The sequence below is a fragment of the Ictidomys tridecemlineatus genome, chromosome 2 (genome assembly GCF_052094955.1).
Source record: "Ictidomys tridecemlineatus isolate mIctTri1 chromosome 2, mIctTri1.hap1, whole genome shotgun sequence".
NCBI classification, from domain to species: domain Eukaryota; kingdom Metazoa; phylum Chordata; class Mammalia; order Rodentia; family Sciuridae; genus Ictidomys; species Ictidomys tridecemlineatus.
Window position 1 is genome coordinate 200,480,609 of NC_135478.1, and position 16,881 is coordinate 200,497,489.

A 16,881-nucleotide genomic window follows, 5' to 3' on the forward strand; every position below is an offset into this window, starting at 1 on the left:
GACCTTAATGCATAAGTTGAACTCTTCCAAAGCCAACATGACTGTCAAATATCATGTCAAACATCTACATAGTCAAAAATTTATATTATTTGACCTTAAATCTAACTTCATTTTAGATAAAAACATAAAATGTATTTCATGGTGTTATACACACTGAATTTTACAATAATGAAAATATTTACTAAATAGAGTAGAGATCATGCACCAGTAATTATTTGCAGAAACTTGTTTACGTTGTTTACAGAAAATCATATCATTAACTGCCCACGTAGCTTGGTTTATGTGTCAGTTGGTATTCTTAGCTGCTGTATCCTTGGTGATTCTACACATTAGAATCATTTGACCACTTTTTTATATATACTCATGATGAATATTTTCATATTAAACCCATTTTCATTCTTTATAATTTGCTGAATTTGAAAAAACTCCTTAATTACAATCCAAGCACCATATTGATGGTTTTAGATGGGCCACTATAAAATATTTCTTAAACAACCAGACTCTGGATGGATGAGATTTGTGATCATATAGCCCCAGAAGAGAGAGAGAGAGCTAGAACACACATTGTCTTGAATCTTCTTGGTCTTAATTACCAGGATGGGTTCTTACTAGCCAAATATGGCCAACAATATCTGTCTAAAGGATTGCCAAGTGGGCAGTTTCTCATAAAGAAATGGAAGCTAAACAACATAGTTCATTATGCACTTCTGTAAACACATAATATTTTTTATGCAAACAATCTCCATACATTAATTTTCTTTTAAAAAAAGTTCATATTTACCAAATGTAGAAAAGAAAGGCAGATGCACTTAGCAATGCAATCAAGTCATCGTGGCTATTGACAGAGGCCTGGGGCTTCCATTGCTCCATCAGCATTAGTGGTTTCTTTTTTCAAAATTCATTTGAACATTTTGGGAGGATAGAATTATATAAAGTGGGTTAAGGGCCTCTAATATCTTTAAAGTTTCCATTACGTTTCTTGTGAATTTATTTTAGAATTAACATGAGCTAGAATAAGGTTCAAAGGCTGCCTGTTTTCTGTTTTTAAGTGTGTATCAAAAAAACCTGATAAATAAGATATTTAACTTATGAGGGCCTAGATTAAGGACAAGTCATTCAAGTTAGTGCTCAAAATTCCTTTGTTTTATACAGAGGATTAATCACCAGTTCCTTGAAATAGAAATGTTGCCTGCATATTCCAAATATTATCTAATTTGTAAACATTCAGTTTGACACAATTTTTCAGAAAAAATCCACTATATTAAATTTGAAATCATATGTATGTAACTTACCTTACACTATTCTTTTTCATCCTAATATTTTACTTAGGACTATAAAAGATTAACAGCTAGCATTTTGTTCATTCATCCCACAAATATGTAGTGAGCATCTCTTATGTGCTAGACACAATTCTAGATGGGTTGGCAGTAGGAGAGGGGGAATAAAAACAAAAAAAAATTATTCTAGTGAGGAAGAAAAACAATAACAATATACAAAAGTAAATTATACCTAATTTAAATTGGAATAACTGCTAAGGAAACATGTAAATCAAGAAAAGAGTAAGAATAGGAGTGTCAGAAATGTTTTAACTATAGAGGCAGGAGGATTTCAAGTTCAAAGTCAGCCTCAGTAACTTAGAGAGGCCCTAAGTAACTTAGTGAGTGAGATGGTGTTGGTGTCTCAAAATAAAGAATAAATAAGGGCTGGGATATGGCTCAGTGGTTGAGTGCCCCTGGGTTTAATCCCTGGTAGAAAAAAAAATGTTTCAACTACAGAAGGTGGTCATGGAGGCCATTCTGAGACAATGCTCCTGGAGTGAAGACCCATGAGAGTGGGCTATGCAGGTGTCTAAGAGATGACCATCCCAGGGCATGGCAAGGGCAGGGCAGCAGCGAGCAAGCGTGAATCTGAGGAGCCTAGTGACTACAGGGGAGAGCAGTGCAGGAAATCAGGGCCCATGGAGTTTTCACAGGCAACTGTGAAGATGTGCTGTATTCTGAGTGACTTAGGGAACATTAGGGACCTTTCAGTAATAGGGTGACATTATCTGTCACATATTTTGGCAGGGTCATTCTGGCAGCTATTTGGAGATTAGATCATAGGGAGCCGAGGGTGGCAGGGAGCAGCAATTGCAGTAACTGAGGTAAGATAGGATGATAGGTAAAACCAGAATGTTAGGAATGGATTTGGGGACAGCTGGCAAGATCCTAGATATATTTTGAAAGTAAATACAATAGGATGTACTGACAGAACAAATGCTGAGTTAAAAAAAAAAAAAGGTGGGGATGGGAATGAATGTGATTTTTTTTCTTTGCCTGAGAAACAAAGAAGAGTTTTACTATTTCCTGAGATCAGAAAGTCCTGGAACACCAAGTTTGAGAAAACTGTTAGCCATTCTTTTCAACAGGCAGTTCTTGAAGGGCAGAGCCATGAAAATGGATGAGGATACTCAGGATAAGATCATCCCAAGGCACTCTAAAAGGAGAGAGATGAGATGATATTAACAAACAGTGAGTTTGTGTCCCAAGGATTAAGTGAGATGCTTTAATTATTAGCTTATGATATTTGTGCCCTTACCATCTGCCAGTCACTTTGTTGAATGTTCACATGCCATGCATGTATATCCGGGTATGTTTTCACTTTTCTTTCTGTGTTTACATCTGGGCTGATCAAATGATAGCAGCTAACACTATTTGTTATTCAGTAAATATTTACCAAGTCATTACCAGGGACCAAGCACTGTTTTGATTCCTGTGGGGTTGAAGCAGTAAACAAAATCAACTTTCTTAGCTCCTGTTGTCTCCTCAGCTCCTGAGGAGACAGATATGAAGATCAGGAGATGAGAATTTGGTACAGGGATAAGGGCTAAGTGGGGGGGGGGAATGGCTCACACCAAGGTCTGAGGTGGGAACAAGCTGATTGAACTAGGAGATTAGAAAATACAGTGGAACTTGTACACAGTAAAATCAAATAAGAGTGAATTAAGGGAGACAATATAGGATCACAAAAAGCCTGGAAAATCATGGTGAGGAATAAACTGAGAAGCTACTGAAGAGCTGTGATTTTATATTAAAGGAATAGGGAATTGTGATGTGGTGTGTGATGTATAAAAATTACTCTGATTGCTTTGTAGGGGTTGAGTGGGAAACAAGTGAAACGAGAGTTTCAGTAAGAACCTAATCTAGTGATCCCTTAAGAAGCTGATGGATTTAAATTACGATGGTTATTTGCTATGGTTATAAAAGAAACATTCAGATTAAAAATATGATTTGGAACTAGAAATGATGGGAACATTAAGGGATTTGGTGAAGATAGGATGGAGGTGTAAAGAGTAATTCCAGAATTTTTGCCTTGAGAATCTTAGTATCTAAGTATCATTTATCAGAAAAGAGGAAATGGGGATTTATAATCAAGACTTCAGCTCAGGAAATATAATGCTGGAGATATTAGACATCCAAGTGGAGATGTTAAGAAGAAATTAATATTTGGAATTCAGAAGAGAGGAGAGATCAAAGATGACACACAATTTTATGTTTATGTAAATATATGAGTGTGTGCAGTTGACAGTTTTAGTTTTTTGAAATCACATAAAAAGAAGAGTACATTTAGAGGAAAGTTCTTAAGGGTGAGCCTTGAGTCATCCCAATTTTTAATGTTCAGCCAGAGGAAAAGGACAGATAAATTGAGAACTTGTAGCAATTCAGTAGAGGAAAACCCCTTGGCCATTATTCTGGGTCCTTTCTCTTCTTGTCCATTCAAGGGCTTCATTCACCTTATTTCTACAAAATCAGCTCTGCCCCTCTCTAACCTGTAAGCACTCACCCCCAGGTTTTAAGAGTTTCTATGTGTAATGCTCTCTCTGATATATTTTCAATCTAAACTTAAAGTTTCATGACTCCATGTCCCTTTTCCATTAGAGCTTTGTTTCACTCCTTGCTTTTCCATCAAACTTAATGAAAATTGTTCCTGTCACTCACTATTCACCTCCACTTTCTTATCTGCTCTTTCTCCCACTTTCTCTTCTAATTAAACTTCCATATGGGGAAGAGAAACAACAGGAAGTGCCTCAAGGGCAACGATTGATATGTTGCCACTTCTTACTGGACCGCTGAGTCCCTGTACATCCTTGCAAAGAAGCTGTCACTAAGAACACCCAAGACCACATATCCATCTACATTTGTCCAACTTATCACTCAAGATTAGCGATTTCAAATTCTTCCTCATTCCTGAAATGTTTTCCTCTTAGACTTCTTGATACCCCATGAAGGGGTTGGTCTCTGGCCAGAGTATTACTTCCACTGTGAGAGAAAGGAAGATTGGGAATACAGGAGATTCATTTGGCCAGCAGGAATAACTCACACTTCCCTGGTTGGGAGTTATGTGCAGTCCAGGCCAGCATATGCAACTCTCTTCTGGTACTGAAGTCTCAGTTAAACTGGTTTTCCCCTCAGCTAACAGGTAATGGTGAGAGTCTTAGGAGATATATGTCACTTTCAAATTGCATCTACTGCCTCCTCTACCCCTTATGGCAGCTTGGTCTTCTTGCTTGATTTAAGTTACGAAAGCTTTTCCATATAAAGCTGGAACAAATAGACATTTGAAGGGCATATGGTACTTCAGTCATTAATGCATGACTAATGTCAGATTTTGGCTCTCCTATAAAAATGAAAATATTTTTTGCAAGAATAAGGTGTCTCTACATTTGAAAGGTCAAGGTCTATTAATTTATGCTAAATATAACCCTGAAAATGAGGACTTCTGTGATTAGCTCTCTCAATCCTCTAATCTGATTATCAATTTTTGGCAGATGTTCCTCTTAGAACATCATGGCAATGTATTTGCATTGTAGCTGTCTGTTTTCTCTCGAATGAATTGTAAACTTCATGTTTGGTTAAAAATGAAATCTGAGATAAGGCTGTCCAGGTATTGAACCAGGGTCCTAAACACTTTATACAGGTTGAGCAACCCTAATCCCCAAAGCCAAAATCCAAAATGCTTCAAAATACAAAACTTTTTGAGCATTTACATGATATCACAAGTGAAAAATTTCATAACTGACCTCATGTGACTGATCACAGTCAAAATGCAAATGAACTAAAAATATTATATAAAATTGCCTTATGGCTATGCAATAAGGTGTATACCAAACATAAATGAATCTGTGTTTAGACTTGGGTCCCATCTCCAATACGTTTGTGTATGCAAAATTCCAAAAGTAAGAAAAATCCCAAATTCAAAACACTCATTGTCTCAAGCATTCTGGATGAGGTCTATTCAGCCTGTTATGTAGTAAGCCTGACTTCATCTTTTGGAAATATGAAAGAAAAGGATGTGCCTACAGTGAGTGAGACCAGGGGTCAGGACTCAGATTGCCTGTGCAGGCTATGTAGCTTGGGGAAAGTCAAGTGTTCATCTGAAGCTTTGGTTAACTTACTATAGAGTAAGGAGAATAAAGAATTTTCCTCAAGTGGTTATAGTGGGGGACATACTGAACTGAGGAAGGCCAAATATAATGCAAGCTCTCAATAAACATTATGGTGCTCCTTACTATGGTTATTGCTGCTGAGCGTCCCGTAGGGAGAAATTTTTCTTACTCCATTCTTGACATGCCACTGTCTAGTAGCTTGGAAAGCCAGACTGCAGTTTTAACTAGATAATGAGGCTGTGCTTATGTGGAAGATCTTGGATAAAATGGTTCAAAATTGGTCCCAACTTTCTGGGTGTCATACACAATTAAAAATTTGGCCCATTAAGTGAGAGAAAAGATGGTCTACATCATGAGTAGGCATTTGAAGGAACATATACCCAGGAAACAGAGCAAAGAGGTTTCTATCATTTTGTTTCTCTACAGAAGGCAATATTCTGCCAGAGCTATAGCAACTGAAATGACCAACCAAATCACCTATCTGATTAGAGAATGAGTCTCTCTGCATGCCATGGACATAGAAGATGTAGTGTCAGGTATGTTGGTATACATTTAATTTATTTTGAATTGATCTTTGCGTACTTCCTCTTATATGAGCCCATAGACTATGGAACATATTTTTAATGTTGTAATAAAAACACTATATTGTAAACAGGTTGTATATGGTTCATTTGTTTATCCTACTATGCTATGAAACCCCTAGTGTGTTTATCTTAATTTCCCAAATATATAGCACAAAGTCTGGAACATTTTAATTATTTAACCAAATTATTTTTTATATAGGTGAATGAATGAATAATGACAGTCAGAGGTACATTAAAACTTCCATTTTCTCTTTTTCTCTAGAGGGAACAGGAATGGTAAACATTCATCATACCGACTGTCCCATCCTTTGGTGTGGCTTCTTTATTACATAATACACTCAAATACACACTATGTCTGACAGAGGGTGCATTAGAGTCAACACTTCTGACTGGGCCCAATTGGTTAGAAAAATGCCTAGTTGGTGAAGGAGTTGCCCAAACTTTAACAAAACCCTCCTGACTGTTTCTCTCTCAGAGGAGATTAACTGCATCTCTTAGCAGATGTGTGATCTCCTCCTTAGTGTCAGCTAGACTCATTTCAGGTTTTATTTTGATAGGGCTTAGACTAGCAGGCAGCAAGAACTGTCTGTTTATTAAGGGGTTGCCAATGTTACTCCTTGAATGACTGTTATATAATATGTATCCCCAAATCACTGGGTTCAATTAATTTTCATCATTCGCTCGTATACCAGACATACCATATCTCCCTAAGGTGTCTGCAGAGAGAAGAAACATCTGCTTCAGTCCTTTCCATAAATTCTTCATCACCTAAGAAACTTGTGGGGATCTCAGAGGACAGGGCATCTTACTGAAGCTTGGAAATTCTAGGGGCCAGTATGATCCAGATTAACCTCAGATTCATTCTTCTGGGGGCCAAATAGGATGGGAGAGAGATCAGGGTAAAAGAATCCAACATGCAGAGGTACTCCTGACTCACTGTGGCTGACATGCTTTTAATTCTGGCTCTTCACATTCTCCTCTAAGGTCTTGGTACAGTAGGAAGAGCTTCGGTCTGGGTGTGTTAGAATGATTATAGGAACAGAACCAAGAACTGTGGGTTCTGGTTTCAACTCTGCTCACAATTGCATTAAGTAAACATGACCAGATATTTTGTCATCCTAGGTTCAGTTTATACAGATGTAAAATGAACACAATTAAATTTTTTTTTTAGCATTTGGCATCCACACTATAAGAACTCCATACCTTTAATTTTATCATATTTCAAACTATTTCAAGCTTCTCTCTTTAGTCATCACCACTGTAACTATCACTGGGTATGGTATTGAGAAGTCAATCTGGATGACTGTTTTCCCCAGTTCCCTCCCAGTATGGCATTTCCTGTTGACTCTGGACAAAGGAAATATTCCCCTTAGGCTTGTGGCAACCTTTTGGTCTAGATACGCATGTAAGGACATGGAGAGACGTGACATCCCTCTGAAAGTCATGGGAGTCACTTTGCTCCTCCCATATGGCCCCTCCTGTAAATTCAGTGAAGTTAGAGTAATCCCCCAGAGAAATTTAGATTCCCTGTACACTGGAAGATGTCTTTTTTCATGGATACAAAAATACTCAAGTGTTCCTCCTAAACGTAGTAATTTCCTTAGTGTCAACCTGGCTTGAACAGTCCCAACCTTCTAACTATCACTCTTGTTCAATTCTCCTTCCTCCTATGGTAGACAAAGAGGCATTAAAGATGCACCTTGTTTCACATAGAAAAAGGAAAGAATATAAATTTCTAAAGTGCCTCTCAGAGTACTGAGTTCAACCTGTGTCTATCCACTACACCGAAGAAGAAGCATGAGGCCTGCTTTGTCCTACTCATGCTCCTGATCCACGAGTCACACTATAGCCCACAGTGGACTCAGTATTCTGCTCTGACTGAGAGCACCTGGAAACTTATTATCTTGAAAGAAACTATCACAAAATGGTGTCTGGTTGGTATGACCCCTTCTGGGTACAGGGGTGGCTTCCAAGCTTCACCAAGAAGAGCCTATGGGAGCAAGGCCACAGGTTTCGGTCCTACAAGTCCAGTTCAACTTGCTCTATTTCCTAATTAGAATCAATGTACCATCTATAAACTGTGCCAGGTTTCTCAATGGGAAGTGGAATAGGGAATGATTTGGATGACTCTATGCCATGGTGTAAGGAAATGAATGTCTTTTTGGATACTTAAGCACTTTCCATTTAATCCTCATAACATGTCTGTGTGGTAGAGTGATTAATAATGCCTTTTCTTTTTTTAAACAGAGAATGAAACTGAAGCTCTAAGAGTTTAACTTCTTCATAAGAGCAAGGAATAAAATCCACATGTCCTCTGACTCCCAAGCCTATCTCTCCAATATAACATGTAATTTCCCAAAATATTTGCTGTGATTCAAAAGGCTTTTTTTAAAAAAAAAATATGAGTAGTAGATGATCAAAAAATTTCCAGTAGCTGAGAACAAAGAAGAGAAATAAATGTTGTTAGTCAATACCAAGTAACAACTCTTGATTCAGTATCAATCTTTGAATTTTATTTATGTCTGTTTTGGAGATATGTTTTGTTATATTCAGAACAATGTGAATAAGTAAGCTTGAAGCTAACTTTTCTTCTGAATACAATCCTGGCTAAATGTTTGCTAAAATCTCCCTCCACTAATAGTATTTGGAAGGTATTAGGAGGTCCTAATCTTGTACTTCCCAAACTGTCTGCCTCAGTGGATGATGCTCTGGTGACTCTGGAGAATTGACTATATTCATCTCTACCCGACTCTGTTATTCACTGATAACTGCAGTGGCCATTGGAATTCGTCATAATGAGAGCATTACACCATGGAAACTATACAAACTTCCCTTTCCCTGCTTCTTGAGAGTTTGTAGTTAGGCATTTACTCTTATAGATCTGACCATCATTCTTAATCAAAGGTATCTGGTAATCAAAACTGACAGTATTTCCAGAACAGGTTACTATTTTGAGGAATATGATTCTACAGTATGATGTCAGGGCTGTTGAAAACTGACACAAAGGACATGATGTGCAAAATATCCCAGACTACGGACCAAACTATGAGCAAGTTTTCAGGGGTTTCCAGAAACTTGGAAGATAACTTCTTTTAACTCCCTTCAGTATCTCCAGGGAAAGTCAGGAATAATTGTTAACTAGAGAATGTCAAATAAAAAGAGGAAAAGGGGAGGAAGGGAAGACATATTTCTCAAAGAAACCTTTAAACTACCCTCCTAAAATATCTTCAGCATTTCATCTATCATCTCAATATGGATTTTATATTAAAAAGTAACAAACTTTTAACAGATGTACTGACCTAAGGCAATAACTGTGAGGGGCTGATCTGGTCAATTTCTCAGGATACTTCAAAAAGACCTCTCTGGACTTGTATGCTCCTTTCCCAAAAGCATATAGCTATTACTCTTATACAAGGCTGATGGGGATGTAAAACAATGCAACCATTTCAGAAAATTGTTGTGTGGCAGTTTCTAATATCTGTAAGTATTCAATTCAAGAGTAATAAAAATTGCATATCCATACATTACTTCACAGCCCCAAACTAGAAAAACAGTACATTTGTTGTATATAATCAACAACAGGATATTCGTGGTATAGTCTTATATTGGATTAAAATGAATGAATCATTGACACAATGACAAGGGTGTATTTCAAAAATAATAGTTGAGCAAGAGTAATGCAAATGGTACATACTTTATGATTCCATTTCTATGAAATTCAAGATCAGGCAAAACTAATATATGATGACAGAAATCAGAAATGGTTGCTCCTGGCCTGGGGATGGAAGGATTGACTCTGGGAAAGGTATGAGAGAACTTTCTGAGATGAGAGAAATATTCTATTTCTTGTTTGAAGTTGTGGATATACAGTTGTGAAAATCCAAACACTTAAGATACATTCTGAGCATTTTCTTAAATGTAAATTAGAATTCAATCGAAATACAGATGTAAGTACATTGAAATTATGACTCCAACCTACAGAGTCCATTGTCCCTCTCTGGTCAGACCCGTGGCTAATGACTCACACTTTCTCTCAGCCTTTCTCAGACGTGCACTCCAAGCTCCCGAGATGTGGGTTCGAGGCTTCCTGGATGCTCTGCTGCAAATTGGAAATATTGAGCAATCAGTCACGGGTCATTTCCCTTTGGCTTTCCGACTTCCCTCCACGCACTCTGGGCATCCCCTCTGGCTGCAGGAGAAAGTTTGGGAGGCAGGTTGAACTTTTCAACTTGGTGGGGAATTCCTCTTCCCCACGACACACTTAGCAGCCTGGGCCGGGTGGGGGTGGGGTGGGGGCGTGGGGGTGGGGGCGGGTCACCGCCCCGCCTCGTGAGTCAGCGGCCCCTCGTGGCTCCGCCCATGCGCGCTCTGCCCCTGGGGGGTCGATCGGACGCTCAAAAACGGCACCCGCTGCCAGACGGTGGCACGCCGCGCACCTCGGTCCCGCCTGCGCTGTCCTGGGACGCCCCGTCCCGCTGCTCGCTTGGACCGGCACGATGGACCCGACTCGCCGCCTGGCGCTGATGTTTTTGCCGCTGCTCATGATCGGGGCCGCCCCCGGCCGCCTGGTTCAGGCGCACATAGGTATCCGGCCCGGTCCAGAAGCCGTTCGTGGCGCCCGCCGTCCTGGACCCTCGGCCCGCTCTCTGGGCCCGGCTTTCCCCCGTGCCCTCTGCTCGGCGTCCCAGTTGACAGTTGCTGGGACCCAAGCCGCCGCCTCCCAGGGACGGTGTCTGACTCCCTCCCCTCTCCTCTGCCCTCCTTTTGCCCCCTCATAGGAAATAACGCGGAGATCTGCCTCCTGCCCCCCGAGGAAGGGCCCTGTAGGGCCCGAATTCCCAGCTACTACTACGACAGGCACACGCAGAGCTGCCGCCAGTTCATCTACGGGGGCTGCAAGGGCAACGCCAACAACTTCGAAACCTGGGCGGCCTGCGATGAAGCTTGCTGGAGGATCGAGAGTAAGTGCCCGGCACACGGTCCCCCACTCCCCCCGCCCGCCCGCCGCGCCCCCGACGGCTGGGGCCATTCGCACACTCTCCGCATCTCGCTTCTCCGCTAAAGTGTGTCCTAAAGTTCCTCCAATGTCAAGCAGAACCCACTTGGCTTTTAGTTTTCCAAAAATGATCCCAGATCTACAACCTCTGTACAGTTTCCCTCACCTAACTGACATCACAATTGAGTGCCCTCGCGGACTCTGGGAAAGAGGTTAGTTCAACTGGGGCCACAAAAATTCGAGGGAATTAACCGGGCACGGTGGCGCATGCCTGTAGCCCCAACGGCTGGCTGCGGAGGCCGAAAGCAGGAGGATCGCAAATTCAAAGATAGCCCCAGCAATTTAGCGAGGCCCGAAGTAATTTAGGGAGGCCTGAAGCAATTTAGCCAGATCCTGTCTCAATAATAATAATTAAAAAAAAAAAAAAAGGCTGGGCGTGTGGCTCAGTAGTTAAAAGCCCCTGGGTTCAACCCCTGGTACCCAAAACAGAAGGTGTTGGGAGGGAATGTATCAAGTGAAACATAGTGCTTTTTTCTCTCCTTGAGAACACCATTTCCTTGTGTCAATTATCCAATCTAAAATATTTTTGGTGTTTTCAATTTCTTTTAATTTTAATTTTTTTTGGGGAAGGTATTAGGACTTGAACTCAGAGGCCCTTACTACTGAGCCACATCCTCAGCCCTTTTTTTATTTTGAGACATGGTCTGGCTAAATTGACTAAGGACTTGCTAAATTGCTGAGGCTGACTTTGAACTTTTGATCCTCCTGACTCAGCCTCCCAAATCGCTGGGATTACAGGCATGCACCACCACAGCCAGTGATGGGTTTTATTATTAAAGTGTGATTTAGCTCATTGTGTAACTTTTTGCCCTGATACCTAAACTTGTCTTGTGTTAAGTGTAGGGATATGGTGATTTACAAAACTCTGTCCAATTTTACTTGTTTGTTATAACTCTTCAAGGACTATATCAGGGCTTTGCCATTTAAGACTATGAGCAGGGGGCATGGAATTCATATAAACATGATTTGATTAACTTTATATGTAGAAACAACCAGAGAACAGGGAGTCTTTCCTCTGAACTTCAAAGATACAACACAAGTCAAATCTGAATATACTCTTTAAAACAAGTCAAATCACTAGATTAATGGACAGTATTCTGAGGATTTACTCTTCCAGTACTAAATGATTATTTTCCCCCAAATTTGTTTACTTAAATCATAGTAAAATTTTGATTGATTTTACTTCATATGGTTGAACGAGCAAGGTCTTGTGTATGGTGGATAAGCACTCCAACACTGAGCTGCATCCTTAGCCCCTAGAAGGCTACTTTTGACCAACATTGTTTTATTGGCTTTTTTTTCTGTAGAAGTTCCCCACATTTGTCGGTTGGAAGTCAATGAAAATATATGTGAGGAGCCCAGAGAAATGTATTTCTTCAATCTAATGACCATGACATGTGAAAAATTCATGTCTGGTGGTTGTAACCGTAATGAAAACCAGTTCTCTGATGAAGCTTCTTGTATGGACTTCTGTGCACCAAAGAAAAGTACGTAGTATGTTTTATGGTATTTCTATTTCATTTTTCTATCAAGACTTTTTGATGGGAAAAAATCAATAAGTTGATGTGAAATTAAGATGGTTTGGGTCCTGGTGATTTCATATATAATGTAATATCAACCTCAAGAATGCTTGTCATGAGAAAAAGTATTTTGTCCCCATTTTTACTTTTGAGGATATAAGCTAGAAGTTAATGACTTGCCAAGTTCTCAGGGCTGGTAAGTGATGGAGCTGTTATTCAAACTTTTGCTTCCTTTTCTGTGTTCTCTTTAAAACTACTGGTTGAGCATGTCTGATTAATCCAAAACTCTGAAATTCTAAATACTTCATAATAGGAAACTTTTTTGAGTGCTGTCATGTTGTCATAAGTGGAAAATTCTACACCTGACCTCCTCTGATGGACTGCCTTCAAGAAAACAAGACACATTAAATAAAATATATAAAATTACCTTTAGGCTATGCATATAGGGCATATATGAAAAGAAGTGAATCTCATGTTTGGATTTGGGTTCCCTCTTCCAGATATCTTATGTGCGTGAATGTGTGTGAAAATAGTCCAAAATTCAAAGAGATATGAAATCTAAAACTATTTCGTGTTTCAAGCATTTTGGATAAGGAATGTTCAACCTGCATTTCTCATTTTATATATTAACAATTATAGTATAATCTAGAAGTTAATGACTTGCCAAGTTCTCAGGGCTGGTAAGTGATGGATGGTAAGCTTTGTGTGGAATCAGGTTTGCATATGAGACAGTGGAATATATACAGACTTCAGATTTCAGTTAGATTTCTGTATTCTTTAGGAATTACAAATTGCTTCACCAAGGGTTCTCTATCCTTTTCCCTTTTTCTTTTTCTTACAACCCACATCCTAATCCTCAAACTCATAGGTGACTTGGTAAGTATTTTAATTTTGTGGAAAGAAATAATACATGCATTTCTCCCAGACATACCAAAGATACATTCAGTCATCAAGAAATTATGCTTTGACAGAGAATTTGATTAAGCCATATAGCTATAGTGTAGTAAATATGCAAAAGGGGGAAATGGTTGCTGCTGATGTTCTCTTAAGTCATTTGTGTAGATGTTGTTCCAATGGTTGGTAATTGGGAATATACACACACTCACATATTGTATATAATCTTGATTAATAATGGAAGGAGAGCTGATAAAAACATTTAAAATAAAACTACCAACACAAGAAAGTTCACCAAAGTATGTCACGTTTTATCTCTTAAAACTTAGGGAATTTTTTTTTTTACTTGACTATGTCTGGTTTAGGCGTTTAATTTCTTTTCATATTTAAAGGATGAAAGACATTCAGAAGGAATTCTGTCAGTTTACAAAAATTTAGAATCATCAAAATATGGCACACAAGTTTACCTGTAATTTGAGACTTATCTTCTCAAATGGCTTAATATGATATTTTGAATTCAGAATGAAGCCTCTTTGGGATTTGATTACTTCAGCAGTCATCACCTTTTATTAATTTTTGTATTTTAGCATTTCTAATTTTATTTTCTTTTTCATAAAGGTCCAATATTTTGCTACAGCCCAAAAGATGAGGGTCTGTGCTCTGCTAATGTGACTCGCTATTATTTTAATACAAGATACAAAACTTGCATGGCTTTCACCTATAGTGGCTGTGGAGGGAATGACAATAACTTTACTAACATGAAGGATTGCACACGTGTTTGTGCAAAAGGTAGTGAATTTTTTCTTACTCAGTTTTTATATAAACTTTATAAATAATTCATAAGCAAAATTATATTTTATGTATCCATTTTACTAATAGAAAATTGCCATTTCTAGACCAGTTCTACATAAAGAGCACTTACGTGCTGATCTATTTTGTCCAAATGTTTATACTGGACAGTAGCTATATACTAGTATTTTTAAAGGAAGAAGGTTATAAACTGAGTGTATAAGGAACTTAACTGAATTTTTTGTCATCAATAAACATAAGATATCTTGAGGTGAGCTTTGAAGCATGCTAGGAAAGGTGATTTAAAGTGAGCCTGCAGATGAAAGACATATGTTGTTGATTGTTATTTTGTTGACTTTAGCATTGAAGAAGGGGAAGAAAAAGAAGATGCCAAAGCTTCGTTTTGCCAGTAGAGGCCTGAAAATTGAGAGGAAGCAATTTTAAGCATTTTCTTGTATGTCATCCTATGAATGGTTATTGTCTTTATGGTTCTATCTGAAGAATAATATGGGAGCATGAGGAAACAAATCAATAGTGATTCAATCACAGTTTTTATTGAACTTGTATCAATCAAGTTACTTCTTTATACATAACTTGCTGCTATTCAAATGTTAACCTGTTATTTTAATTTACTGTCCACCTTTTTATGAGATTGAATTCTTACAGTGTATAAGATATAAAAACAAATATGATTCACCCAGTTCTTAGGGTTGTTAGTCCTAATTTCAGAAGGTGATAGTAACTGAAGTAGCATTAGACAGAATCATGTACTTTAAACATATATAATCATACAAAGAACTGGAAAATACATTTCATTATGAACTTAAAAAATTGGATTGTATATTAAACCCAAGGAGATAAAATAGCAAATTTACCAAGACTTTAAAAATCATTCCAAATAATACTAAAGTAGACCCTACATTACTGTACTCCCATTTCTGTTGTGTGAGATTGCAGGGTGATGAGTAAGGGGATTTATTTAAGAGATAATACAATAACTTTTTTGACTTAATTAAAAAGCTAGTCAATTTATTAAAATCATAAATATTCTCCTGGGAAAATTATTATGTCTCTATCTCTTTTTCTCTGTCTATCCTCAATTACATATATAGTGTGTATACATATAGATAGATGGTCTTAAGTTTTCCTGTTGTTATATTATTTCCTAAGAGAAAATGGGTGGGACACCACTAAAATTGTTAAAATTTTTGTTGTGTTCTTGTTTATATTATACCAAAAATCATGCATGATTTAATAATTTAAATTCCACCAATAAATTGTTTTATAAATAGGATCAATAAAATGAGTTTTTTTTCTTTCTCTGTAATAAATTTTCTAAAATTCCTGTTTTCTTGGCAAAATTAACATATTAAAATATTAACATATTTAAAATTATGCCTCTTATTTAGCAAAATTGCAATTGCATTTGTCCTTTGCTTGAACAGTGTCTCTTTTGAAAACCTGTCCAAGAATTAGTTTTAAGAAAAGTATATACCTAAGGACATTGATTGTTACTGAAAACTGGAAATAAACTAGATATTAATCAATTTGAAGAATTTTTAGAGGAGGAGTGAACAAAATATCTATATATAGATAACATCTGATCCCAATACCTTTAAAAAATAGGGCCTAAAGAATATGAATAAGCCAGATAAGGTGGTGCACACCTATTATCCCAGCAGCTTGGGAGGCTGAGGCAGAAGGATTGTGAGTTCAAACCAGCCTCAGCAAATTAGCAAGGCCCTAAGCAACTCGGCAAGATCCTGTTTCTAAATAAAATCCAAAAAGTGCTGGGCATGTGGTTCAGTGATTAAGCAGGACCCCTGGGTTCAATCCCTGCTACCAAAAAAAAAAAAAAACCAAAACCCCACAATACGAATAAGCATACATGTATACACGCATACAAACATCACAGAAGATCTAAAAACATTAAAAATGGTTACCTGTAGAGGAAGGGAGAGGACAGAAGTGGACCAGGTATATGATAAAAATTTCTGTGAATATCCCTTTTCTAATTTTTATCTTGGATCAGGTAAATATTTTACATAATATAAAATAAATTTAAAAATAAGAAAGCATTTCTTAAAACCAAAACAATTGATCCACATTTATATCAAATAGTGGCCTAACTACACAGAGAATATATACTTATTTTTCAGTAACTTTCAAAACACATTTTTGAACATGTATCTTTTTGGATATATAACCTAAGGGTAAAAAATACTGAAGAAATCTGAAAAAGTGTTCAGTAAGTAGTCTTATCATAATTAGTAATACTGCTATTGTTACTTTCAATTATGAATAGAATATTCTCTATATATTTTTAGAAAACAAGTATTTACTTTTAAAATTTTTAGTTTTAAGAGAAAAAACTATGTAAAAACATTTAAACTGATAAAAATAGTACAAACATTTTTTTCTCTTAAAAATGTTTTTCCAATCCTTCCATTGAAAAGTTTGAAGTTTTGACATATTGATAGCAGCAAGTATATGCCTACCACCAAGACTTTGATCTCCCGATATTATATCTCAGTGAAGAGAACCAGTGTTTTTCAGAGAAATCTGTTAATACAGATCTGGGCCAAGTAATATAGGAGCCTAGGTTATATTACT

The 16,881-nt window shown here is 37.6% G+C and overlaps 1 protein-coding gene and 1 long non-coding RNA gene across 3 annotated transcripts in view; both read left to right on the forward strand.

The window, feature by feature from the left end:
• Positions 1-8,893, forward strand: part of LOC110597023 (uncharacterized) — a 28,637-nt gene extending 19,744 nt beyond the window's left edge. For both annotated transcript variants that reach the window (XR_002482873.3, XR_013435299.1), the window contains exons 6-7: positions 5,852-5,961; positions 8,257-8,893. This is a non-coding gene — a long non-coding RNA (uncharacterized LOC110597023). The remainder of the gene's footprint in view (positions 1-5,851; positions 5,962-8,256) is intronic.
• Positions 8,894-10,369: 1,476 nt separating this feature from the next.
• Tfpi2 (tissue factor pathway inhibitor 2) lies at positions 10,370-15,562 on the forward strand. The gene is made up of 5 exons (XM_005340530.5): positions 10,370-10,593; positions 10,788-10,970; positions 12,373-12,552; positions 14,098-14,268; positions 14,630-15,562. The coding sequence occupies exons 1-5, from the start codon at positions 10,506-10,508 to the stop codon at positions 14,710-14,712; spliced, it is 705 nt and encodes a 234-aa protein (XP_005340587.2). The 5' UTR covers positions 10,370-10,505; the 3' UTR covers positions 14,713-15,562.
• Positions 15,563-16,881: the final 1,319 nt, after the last annotated feature.